The sequence below is a fragment of the Erpetoichthys calabaricus genome, chromosome 7 (assembly GCF_900747795.2).
Source record: "Erpetoichthys calabaricus chromosome 7, fErpCal1.3, whole genome shotgun sequence".
In the NCBI taxonomy this organism is placed as follows: domain Eukaryota; kingdom Metazoa; phylum Chordata; class Cladistia; order Polypteriformes; family Polypteridae; genus Erpetoichthys; species Erpetoichthys calabaricus.
In genome coordinates this window covers 91,712,349-91,724,969 of record NC_041400.2, presented here as the reverse complement: position 1 = coordinate 91,724,969, position 12,621 = coordinate 91,712,349, and the positions used below count along the sequence as shown (strand labels likewise).

The 12,621-nt window shown below is 35.6% G+C and overlaps 1 protein-coding gene across 1 annotated transcript; it reads left to right on the top strand.

The window, feature by feature from the left end:
* Positions 1-320: 320 nt before the first annotated feature.
* On the top strand, positions 321-4,187 carry LOC114654556 (DNA damage-inducible transcript 4-like protein). Its single transcript, XM_028805168.2, has 3 exons — positions 321-530; positions 734-856; positions 2,679-4,187. The coding sequence occupies exons 2-3, from the start codon at positions 766-768 to the stop codon at positions 3,167-3,169; spliced, it is 582 nt and encodes a 193-aa protein (XP_028661001.1). The 5' UTR covers positions 321-530; positions 734-765; the 3' UTR covers positions 3,170-4,187.
* Positions 4,188-12,621: the final 8,434 nt, after the last annotated feature.

The following is a 12,621-nucleotide window of genomic DNA, read 5'->3' as shown; positions in this document are numbered from 1 at the left end:
TTGCTCTGGAAAATCACAACGTCTGAAGTGGCAGGAACGAAGAACGATAAAGGGATTCCAACCGGCAGCGTCATTCGAGCCTTCACTATTCTGCGGACTTGTTCGCAAAGCAGGAAAGAGAACATCTGCAAAGAAAAAAAATCTAACAGGTAGCAACACGCTGCCCGTAACACTGATTGGAGAAATCGCTAAAGAAGGCATCCAATAGTGGCCTACGTTTTATCTCTTTAGTCATTCCCGCTAAAGCATTCCCCAGCCGCGCGCGCGCCCGCGGATCTAAATCTCAGGTTTTGTGACGGTCGAACGCCCCTCAGCTCGTCGATTGGCTGAGCTGGGTGGTCAGCTGAAAGCATAGAAGGCTATATATTACCCACAATAAGGCACTTTTTTCGCTCGGCGCCGTTAATACTGAGTGAATGTGCGTGTGTTGGGATGGTATGTATGGGGTAGTGTGATTTTTTTAAATTTTTTATTTTTGTAGAGAAAAGGGAACTTAACCCACAACCAAGTATTTATAATTACAATCAAAGGTAAGTTTTTGCAACTGGATGATCATTTGTTTTTTGTTTGTTTATTAACAGCGAATCTTTTGCAAAAAGAGTAGAGACGGCTGTGCGGCGTTTGGCTGCCTGGATGCAAGTCCTTGGTACTTACTCTGGTTTTATTGCTTACGCGAGCTGTCGACTATACTACATTGATTTTGTTTTCTTTTTGTTTATTTTTCCTCCTGTAGCACTTTACAAAAAGTAACTTAACCCCAAAATCATGGTTGCAACAAGCACAATGAAAAGCAAGAACCCAGAGTGTATTGCAGAGCTTCTTGACCGGAGGTTGGACCAAGCGCAAGTAGATGAAGGTAAACTCGAGCTCTGCAGCACGATCGGTTTGCTGAAGTGCGTAGTAGGGGGGGCGTGTTACGACATACAATGTCAGTTAAGCTATTCTATTCTAATGCCTCTATGATAGAGACTCAAGCGTTGTGCGGAGTTTAATATCACTTGTGATTTTTAAAAAAGTCTAATAGATCGATAGGGCTTTGTGGCATACTGAGGTTAATTAACTGCAAGTTGTTTTTTTTTTTTTTTTGTTTTTTTTTAAGATGAACTCTGGCTAGAGTAGTACTGTTACTTTAAAGACGTATTAAACAGATTTACAGAATATGCACCATATGCTTCCATGAAATACAGTATAAAGCTTATACGTCGTACTTATTCCTCAGTTAATTTTAAGATTGTCTCTGATGGCATCTGTCATAAAGGTAGTGTGAGTGGACCTTGTTCGTGTTCAGTATATCGCACAGCTGCGGATGGAGCTCTAGGTGCTCATCATCTACAAGGACTTGTAAAAGTGTGACATCAAGATAAAATTTTAAGCACCGAGTGTATGCGAGATGAGCATAAAAGTAATAGAACAGTTCTGACAAACATTGGAGAGAACACAAAGTTCATCCGAGTTAACACTGTAAAATTACATTTAGTAAAATCGTTGAAAGATTGGCTTTAGTGATTTATTTGCAAATAAATTTGCATAATCGGCAAGTTTTTTAAAACTAAGGAAAAAATGAATTGGACATTGATATGCTGAAACATTATAGCTGACTCTCTTTAGATGCAAAAAGTACCGTTTGTGAATATGTCGACCTTTAAGGTAAATGTCTTTGTGCAGCACGGATTTGGAAATACAATTACGTAGGTATATTATGTGAAATCTTAAGATGTAGGTATCTTATTTGATTTGCATCCATCTGTTAAAGTTTTAAGAAATTGTCTTAAAATGTTATGTAGAGATTCCAAAAAAAATTTTTGTATTTTTTTATATGACATGTGTTTGTACCCTAATTGGCTATTCTAACATATTTGTTAGTGTACAGGTATAGATAAAATCCTACTCAAATGTTAGAGGAAAGCTTTTTGGTGGGGTTTTTTTGTTTTTGTTTTTTTTTGGGGGTTTTTTTTTGGCTTCATAAGTGGTTGTTTGTGTATATTGATGCATATTTTAAGAAATGTAGTGAGTAGTGGTGTGCCTTTAAAATGCAGCCAAATTTTTCAATGCCTCACAATTCAGAATTGCAATTAGCAGGCTTGAAAATGGCTGAATAAGTTCAAGTAATGGTCAATTTCTGGCTAGTAGCTACCATTTTAAATTTAATATCCACACTTCAGGAAATCTGAAGTCAAAATTGAAGAAAGTGCCATGTGGTGTGACTGTTATATTCACCATAGGTGTGCCATATAGCTTAGAGGACACACTGACACAAGAGTCTGTGAAGTAAGGCAAGAGGTTAGACTGTCTAGTCTAGTCTAAATTCCTGTTTTGGGCAATGGGCAAATTTATGGAATCATGAGGCTGACAATCGCCCATTCTGATTTAAGTGTGGCTTTAATACTATAAATCATATACTGTTAATTTAACATACAAAAGAATTATCAATTTTTGGTATGCTGTATACTTTGAAAATTTTGTTCTGTTTGTATCTTACTATTCCAGTATAAACAGTTTATTTTTAGTCTGTCCCGTGTTTGACAGTATAAAGATAATATGAATCTTCATGTCTGATCGAAGGCTGTTTGTTAGGTATTAGCCAGGGATAACATGTATTGACATAACTCTACTAAACTTTTTTTTGTAGCTGGTTTGCCTCAGAATGTACTGACAAGTGGCTTTTGTTCTTTGCCTAGAACTGGACTACTGGGATCATGGTCTTATTGAGCCTAATTTGAATGAGGGTGTATTTGAAGAACGAACATGCCAACATTTAGCCAAAATGTTTGAGAACAGCCTGTCTCGAGCAAAGACAACCAAACTACACTGCACTGAGCTGCTAGTTCCAGAGAAACTCACTCGTCGAATTGCTCGGGATGTACTGAGACTTTCTTCAGGTGAACCCTGTGGACTGAGAGGTTGCATCTTGTATGTGAACTTGGAGGTGGAAAACATGTGTAAAAAGCTTGACCGGATAATCTATGACTCAACTGTAGTGCCTACATTTGAACTGACCCTTGTGTTCAAACAAGATGGGAGTGTGTGGCCAAGCCTTAGAGACTTCTTTCTCATTGGGGCATGTTTTACTCCTGGGTTCAGGCATGCAGTGAAGCTTAGTCCTGGATTTAGGCTAATAAAAAGAAAACTTTATTCCTCATCGGCTGGTACCGTTATAGAGGAGTACTGAAATCTAGCACTTCTGGTTAACCATATGAATGTAAAGGCTGCCTGTCATATGCAGGTGGTCGCAAAAGTGTTTTTTGTATGGGGTTGGGTATTGCTGGGGATCGGACAAATTTATAGCTAGTGTCACTTTAAGGAGCTGTTAACTAACTTGTACCCTACAGGTTTCTACGATTAATTATAAAAGAATAGTTTGGCAGCTCTTCTATTGTACTTGATGTAAGAGTATGCACACACCCCTTGTTTTTCTTTCAGTACAGTGTTCAAAATCTGCAAGGGTTATTAGCTTAGTTTTTATTTGCAGTTAAGTTTGCATGGGGTGGATGATCTTAATTGCATTTCATTTCTGAAAAGGGATAGGTTTTTCCATATTAAAATCCTAATCTTGATAAGTCTTAAAATGGTCTTTCATCTACTCTTTCCACTAAAGTTGGTGGAGAAGGTGATCTCTTCTGTGTAAACCATAGAATGAAGCACATTAAATGTCCTGCTCACAGCTAAAAATCCATTTTTGTGCTTCCTCTGGGTTTATTCAGACTACACACATTTTACACAAGACCTTTTCTCCCCAGTTTAACATCTGCCTCTGTCCCTCCTTTTTTCCCCTCCCCCCTTCTCCTTTATTGTACTGGCAAACCTTATTTTTAACATGTGTTCATATCACATTGGTAATCGTGTGTACATTTGTTTAAAGAGTGCCTTTCTTTTAGTGTGTATCATGTCTGGGGTGTTTTTGTTGCATAGAAAGTTGTCATTTAAAGGCTGTTTTTTTGCACTTCATGGGGAAATTTTAATGTTGGATATTATTGCACTATCAAAGCACATTGTTCATTGAGAGATGCCACTGACATGCATATAGTTCATTGAATAATGTATGTGTTTTTGCAGTATGTAGATTGCACCATTTTTACTGTTGTGGCGTTGTCAGTTTGGCTGCTGGGGTACATTTTTACTTCAAGATTCCCATTCATGGAAAAGCATATGTCTTTTTGACAATAAATTTTTTTTTTTTTTTTTTTTAAGTTTGTGGTTTGTTTGTCTTTGGAGACCAAATGTTGTAATTAACACATTTACACAACACACATTACGCAAATATTGAATATTATTCAGTTTAAAGGATGCAGTTTTTAGGTGACACCTGCAGCAATGTGCAAGTGTTTAGTGTGTTATACTTTAAGTCATTTTAAGACCATTTTTTGCAAAGGTGTCATTTAACATAGTTTCTCTTCTGTGTGAAGTGTATAAAACATGCATTCAGTTTGAAATGCAAGAAATATTCCTAGTCTATTCCTTGTTGGTCCTGAATCCCTTGATATCCAGTTTTGTTTGCCAAGTTTTCGTTTGTGCCAGCAGGAACTTGGCAAGAATTTTAAGTTATGGTTAGCTGCATCTGTGCATAGTCATTTTTTTGGACACAAAGTTAATAGCATGCATTTCTGTTTGTGCAAAACTAAACTGGACAATTAAAAATTTGAGTGAAGATCTGCTCACTGCATCATTTGAGTTTTGTGGGAACTGAAGAGGAACAATGCACTCTTATATGAAAAAATCCAAACGAACAGGAGGCATTAAAAAAAAAATGGTAGAAAATGTGTAACTTTCTGCACACTTTAACATTTTCATAGGAGAACTTGGTGGGTAGATTTGATTGTTAATACTATCAATGCTGTGTCGTGATCAAAGGTTGTTTTCGTTATTTGTCTCTTGATCTTATCCTCCAGCCCCAATCTATTCTTCTACTCAGTGAAGTAAAATTTACTTCAGGTTATTGATCAGGAGGAGTATTGGTAGATGGAGTCATGTCCAAGCTGGGATTGTGAAATAGTGAACTCTGCAAACATGGCAAAATGTGCTAAATTGAAATCTGTTATACTCCTACCTTCTGTTGTCAGCTATTTATCACTTCTACAGGTTTCATTTACTTCATTAATTTGTGAGTGTGCATTTTGCCATATTTCATACATGTAAATTGTTTTATCTAGCATTTTAAATGTTAGTTCATTAACATTTATAAATGCAATCAAAAGTACAATACTTTGCAGGTAGTAATGAGAGGTTGTGCAAATCAAGAATCAGGGAAGGTGGAAGCTGGTCATGGTGTAGTCTTTCATACTGTACTACTTGGCAAAAGTTTAAAATATTCTGGAGAGATGAAGGAATGACTCATCATGGCGAGGAAGTGTTTGTATCGGCAAGTTTTGTTGCAGCATTGATGCCATACAGTGATGGTTTAGTGTATATCTGCAAATTAGCTAGTGATCAAAACTGAATATTTTTTAATTATGCAGTTGTCTGTTTTTTTATTTAAAATGTGCACAGCACTTAAGTTCTATTAAGCAGAATTAAGAAAATGTTTGACAGCACTGTGGCAAATGAAGAAAGGCACAGAAGCATGAACTGATTTCACGTGTGCATTGCCCCTTTCAATAAAATGTATTGTAGTATACTTGTACAAAGTGTGGAACTGTAGTCTGCACTCACTGTTCAAGGGAAATCCAAATTGCAAAGTGTTGCACACAAGGTACAGTGTAAACCACTTGATGCATAGGACTGCATATTGAGTTAGCACCATGGTTAAGTGGTATGAGTGTCCAAAGTGAGTAGCCTTTGGTGTTTTAGAACAATTTTCAGTGCTTTGCACAAGTATTAGGATAATGGTCATAACAGCTTTTGATGCAACAGTGAATTTGGGATTTGTTTGAAATTGTGAAAAGTATACAATGTTGCTCTTTTTTAACTGAATTTATCTTTTTGTATGCGTGTTTAAAGCTTTTAGATTGACTTTTGTGTTCAACTATTTTTTTTCTGGTAGGTACAAGTATGTTAGATTTAAAAAGGCAGTTTAAAGCTTAGCATTTCATTGCAGATATTTTGTGTTGAGTTATGAGGCCTGTGAGTTACCCATATCACCAGTTTGTTTTACCAAACGTTTCTGCAATTTTAGGTTATTTTTTGCATTTTTCTTTCTTTCATTAAATATATACTCCATTGTTAAATTCTCATTTACGGGTAAATCCAGTCTTTCTTATACCCCTTTCAGGAATGCAATAGATTGAATTCAGTTAGTGTATGAAGCAGCAGGAATGGAGGTGTTACTTCAGAATTTCTGAAGTTGCTATACTTCAGGTAGGTCATTAGAGTGGTGGATTAACATGCCCAAATGATGGCACTTCTGTTATAGCCTTTCACATGTGAAGTGCTGTGCTTTGTATTGCCTTCATTCCTTTCCTTTCTGCATAGTTCATTAGCATCACTTGTGAAGAGGTTTTGGTTTGTGATGCACAGTTTCAGAACTGTTTCTTCTTCATAATAGGTTTTTAGTGCTGATATTTGATTTGTCAGATTCATTCTAAAAAGCTGTCTGAACAGTAAATCAACATTTTGATGTGTTTTTGTGATGGTGGTTGTCTCCTAACTATGGTCTAAGGAGATGCTGTTTTTCTTGGCTGATCTAACTTTTGCAGAATGCCATGTACTGCACAAGTAGCTTATTTCTGTAAGGTATTCTGAATTGTTTTTGGTATGCTTAGATTCTTTGAGGTGCATGCTTTAGGTTTGTTGACTCTAAAGGCAGGCACTAAAAGGAAAAACAAAGGTAAATCAACAATACACATTCACAATTTGTGTGTGTTTAAACACTGCTAAAGGAAGCACATGGTAGCCAATTATCTCAATACATACACTAACTTGAAGCTGGGGAATGAAGCACAAAGGGGTGTGGTATTCAAAGATGTTTTCTACACGTACGTACTGAAATAGTGAGACTGTATATTTGCCTCATTTGCATGGTTTTTCTCAGATTTTTGTGTATACAGCAATACATTTCAACTCTGTTTTAAGGGCTCCTACTATTGCATCATCCTGCAGAATGAGCTGGTTGCTAAGATGTGATTATAAATTTTCACAAGCAGTTATCCCCAGCAGATACATGTGAATTCATAGGACTTGTTGTTTAATAAATATGTACTGTTCAGACTGTATATTGGGCATCCATGTTTTTCTGAAAAGGTGGTCACACCATGAGAAAAATTGTGCACTCTCACCTTACTGTTGGAAAAAGTGTTAGAGGAAGCGGAAAATATGGCTGGTGCCATTCATAAGCCTAAATACCCACAGGAAACCAAACATGTTTATGAGGGCATGTTATACATGCGGTGTTCTAAGCAGATGATTGTTTATGTAAAGTGTGTGTCTTAAGTTGACATTTTGTAGCAGTAATACACAATTATGGAACATCTTTGAAAATATACAGTAATAACTTTGATTAAAATTTCAATGAGGACTGTTTTTATGACCCAAATTAAAAAAAAAAAAAATCTAAGCAATATGCTGAAGAATAGGTAAATTTGCAGAAAAGTGTACATAATTTTCTACTTCTAACTTTTCTATAGACAATTTCAATTCTTCATCTTAAATGTCTGGTGGAATTTCATAAGTATCTGTGTATGGGAGTACCCAGCAGTGCTGGAAATATCCATGTTTTCTAGAAAGTAAAAGGGAATGCTCCCTTTTATCGAGAGAAATAAATTTCAAAGTGATTACAAATATAAAAAAATGCATTTATTAAAATGAAACACAAAAGGATTGTTACTTACAGCATGAAAACAATGGCATATACAAATTGAAACTTTACAGTGATTAACTTTTAAATGCAGTTAATTTTGCCTATCGGGTGACATGAGCCAGAAGCACTCTACCTCATCTCCTGTCACATCCTCTTATTCTGCTTTCCTCTGCTCCTGCATTCAGTATAAAAATTAACTAGAAGTCCCTCTACCTGGCCATTGTGAAGGAGGGCTATATTGTCACATGAAAGTTGAAAGCAGTTTTAGTATTGTCTTTTTAAAGTGTTTGAGAAATATTTGTCATAAAACCTGGAAAATAGTATGCAATTGTGTGATTTTTAAGTAGAAAATTTTAATCAGATAACTGCCTGCACCTCTGGGCGTTTATACCAGTTCCTTGCCAGACAGCTTTGACTTTCACTAGTGTTGTGGGTTTTCATTCTGCTCTTTTTTTTAATTACTTTCCATTCATTTCCACAAACACATGCAGGTTAGGTTACTTGGCAATTTTAAAGTCGCCTCATTCAGTTTTGGGCTTTAGTGTTTGAGTAGCCCTGTAATGGGCTACATCATGTCTAGGCCTTTTTCTTACCTCGCACTTGATGCTGCCAAGAGACTGTCTCCAATTAAATAGGTTTGAGAATATTATTACAACCTGTATTGAACAGTAGTGGACAGTGCTGCTGCCTCACAGTTGGAGGAGACTAGTTTAAAATCATGGTTAAGTAACTGTTTGTGGACACTTCATGTTCTCTCCATTTTTGTTAGATTTTCTCCTAGTTTTTTTTTTTTTTTCTTCTCCAAAATCCAAGGACGTGCATGTCGGGTTAATAGTTGATTCTAGATTGCTGTAGTGTGGGTGTGTACACGGGTTTGCCCCTATACCCAAACATCCTGCTCAGAGTTTTTTCCTGAATACTAGAATAGTATGTAGCCTTTGACTCTGAATTTGTTGGGTTTGAAACTTGGTGGAAGAATAGATGGATAACTTGTAGCATTGTCATGGTAAGTTGATAGAGTTCATCTGAAATGTTTGCTGAAAAGTGCGATAGAGAGACAAGTCTGCATGTTGTAAATTGTCTAAATTGCATTCATTTTTAAGCCTGTACTTCAGGGGAAAAACAGATTCACAAAAATGAAGTGGTTAAGCATTTGACATTGAGGAAACTGTTTTACAGTATATACTGTACATTGGGTTTCAAGAAATGCATTTACCTAAATTTTCAGTGTTAGAAGTACGTATGGAAAAACAAATTCTCTTACAAAATGTGGAAAATCCTTTGATTTCCACCATAAATGTATTAAAGGGTCAGCACAATTATATTGAATTCTTCTCTGTGTTGGGGTGGTCTTGATGTTGACCTTATAAGCGAAAGACAGGTGTCTCATTTGAATGTGAATGCAAGGAAACTGCTACTCTCTGCCTTGGTAACCACACAAAGATGACTTGTACACTGAGAGAGGCCCTCTGCTCCCGGCCATCTGGAGCTGTTTATCTCATCTGCTTGTCAAAAAAACAGCGAGCAAAATGTTTGGGAGGCATATCATTATACACGCATCAGAGGCTCAACAAGCGGCAGCCAAAAACAGGTTTTCAACAGAAGGCTCTTATTGTGGAATTAGGGTTTCTGGTGCTCTTTTCAATCCTATATCCTACAATATTTGAGGCTGAGTTTAAATGTTTGTTTTTTTGAACACATAACAGAGAAGAGTATGTCCCTATTTTTTTTTATATATCTAAAGTATTGGAAGGTAAAAGATAAATTTCAGCTACTAGGGTTTCCTCTCATTTATACAGCCAACTAGCAAGGTCCTTCAGGCAACAGCATATAATTTGCCAAGGTACAAAAGATATTTGTAAATGTATACTGTATATTTATGCTCCTTTTTCATATACATAACTCCTTTTACTCTTACTAGAGTTCTTAATAGAAATTGGAAACCTAGTGTAGAAGAAAGTGTGTTGATTGATGGGATTGCAAGAATCTGGTAATCCCTATAACAGCAAAAAAGTCCTAGAAGTTGTTACTTTGGGGGGCGGGGGTAGAAGGGAGGGAGGGAGGGAGAAGCCAAGAAAATAAGGTTGGTGCCTATTGCAGACAGGAGGTCATCTACAGAACTCTGTTTAAGAGTGGTTATGGGGAACACTGACTTTAGGGTGGTTAAAAAATATTCTGATTTTATTAGACATACCTTTTCCAAGAGGCAGGTATGGGGACAGTGGTTTGAAACGGGTGTTCTCTACATCAGGCCAGGGGCCCCATGTGGCTTCAGGTTTTTGATCCAACCTGTTTCACAATGAGTGAGTCCTTCGATCTCATTGTTTAATTGGGAAATTTTTTTTTCTCCCCTTATAACCTCTTTAAGAAAAGTGCAGCAGTATGAAATTTGTATTTTAATGATTTTTAGAATTATTTGTATTTTTGGCATAGCTTTAAATTCTTAACTCTTTTTTGTCAATTTCCTATTAAATCACATACTTTGTGGGCAGTTTGCTTACTTAATTGTGTTCTAATAATGACAATTAAATATGAGCAGAGAAGACTCCTGGACCAACGGTTCTAAATGCTGAAAACCTGTAACTACATCATTGTCATACTCCTTGGTATAAAAAAAAAAGGCTTCAATAACTAGAAAAGCATAATAAAAATAAGTGGTGAAAATGGAAATCTTGTAACATTTATAAATGCATTCTAAATTAATTCCAAATGTATTCAGTTAATTTTATCTCTGAATGCATATAGAAATATACATTAGGAAATTACAGTTATCTTCATTAATTAAGGTAATTGTCCAATTAAATGCAGAAGCTGTCTGGGATGAAATCTTTTACCGCAGTGAGCCTTGTGGCACTGAACTTGACAAAAACTGTTTTAAAGGGGTTTGTAGAAACTGAGATTAAGTTAAATTACGTTAACAACTAACATATAGTGGATTCAGAAAGTATTTCAGACAAATTCACCGTTTTTGCCCATCAATGTACATGCAATAACCTGTAACAACAAATTGAGACATGTTTTCAGAAATGTTTGCAAATGTATTTAAAATCGAACATTGAGATTTCATATTTATTTAATTATTCAGACACTTAATTCAGTACTTTGTAGAAGCCCCTTTGGCAGAAATTACAGCTTTAAGTCAGTTATCTTCAAGTTTTGCACACCTCTAGTTTCTCTAGTTTTAAATTTATTGTGTAGACAGCCTGTGTAAATAAAGGACAGCCTAGCTAACATATAATACACTAAGGCAAGTCAAATGAATGTTTAGAGATATCTCAAAATGCGTTTCAAGTATTTTAAAATGCAGTTGGTCATTACTGATTTTTAAAACTGAATTCAAGTTTCCTTCTACAACACATTTTAAGATTCTTCTAATGCCTTTCAATTTATGTAAAATACATTTTTATGTATCTCAAACTATCCTTTGTGCATTTTAAGATATCTGAAATTAATTTATAGATATCTCAGAATCACTTTTTGTTAAAGTAGCATTGTTTAATTTTTCAAATATCCTGAAATTTATTTAGGGTATCTTTCATTGTATTTCACATATCCAAAAATGATACACAAAAATCTTCAAATAACTTCCTGTATTTTTAAAGATATTTTAACATGTACTATATTTCTGATTTATCGAAATAAACATATCTTGACATATATTTTAAAATATTTATTGTAGAGCAGAAAATCATTTAACGATTTCAGGAAACAAAAAACAAAATGCTCTTAAAATGTGAGTTAATTGGAAGATATCTTGAAAGTTTGTATCTCAAATTCATTTCAATATATCTTAAAAACATATTAAGTACATACCTGATTTTACAGGAATTCTTTTTGAGACAGTATATGTTGAATTGCATTTTAAGCAGAGGTGGGTAGAGTAGCGTTACTTCAAAATAATATTACTCAAGTAGAAGTAAAAACTAGTCATCCAAAAAATTACTCAAGTAAGAGTAAAAAAGTATTTGGTGAAAAGACTACTCAAGTACTGAGTAACTGTTTGAACATAATAAATGATTTATTCTTTAGAAATGTAATAAGACAGACAAAAATATAAAATAATGTGCAAAAAATGAGTAAAAATAAATAACATCTTTACAAAATAAAGATGCACAAATAACACAAAATTCAGTTTTTCACAACAAAGCTTTTGAAGCCCATACCTACAGTAGGTAACATGTATGTCTGAACAGTGCCAACTACTTACAGGGACAACATAATAATAATAATAATAAATTTTATTTATATTGCACTTTATATACTGTACACTGACAGTATAATACTGCATATTCACTTGCCCTCCAAATAGCACAGCTGATAGAAAATAACATTAGAACAAGAAGTCTCATTTTACCTTGACTGTCTGTCTGTGCATGTTTGGTTAAAACGTGCTTGTTCTTCACTCAGTGAAGTGATGGTTAAGCTTCAGCAGGAGTTGACTCTCATTTTTCATGTACAAGTGGAACCTTGGATTGCGAGTAACTTGGTTTGCGAGTGTTTTGCAAGACGAGCTAAAATTTTTAATAAATTTTGACTTGATAAACGACTGAGGTCTTGCAATACGAGTAGTCCGTATACGCTTTGTCTGCCGAGCGTCACGTGATCACAACTGTGCTGATGGGCCTTCTCTCTCTCTCGCTGCGGGATTGTGGGCAATCGTCAGTCGGCGTGCCTCACTTATATAATCAACATTCATACGAGCGTATACTGTTTACTACAGCATTGTGACCACGTGTGTGTACTGTGATGTGTGAGTCCCCATCTTGCACACCAAAACATGAAGCTGAGACTCAATACTTTAGCGACACCATGAACAAAGTGGTTATTTATTGTAGCAGGATCTGCCACTCTCCTATACACAGAAGTCCAGCAGGGTCATGCCCAGGTTAGTG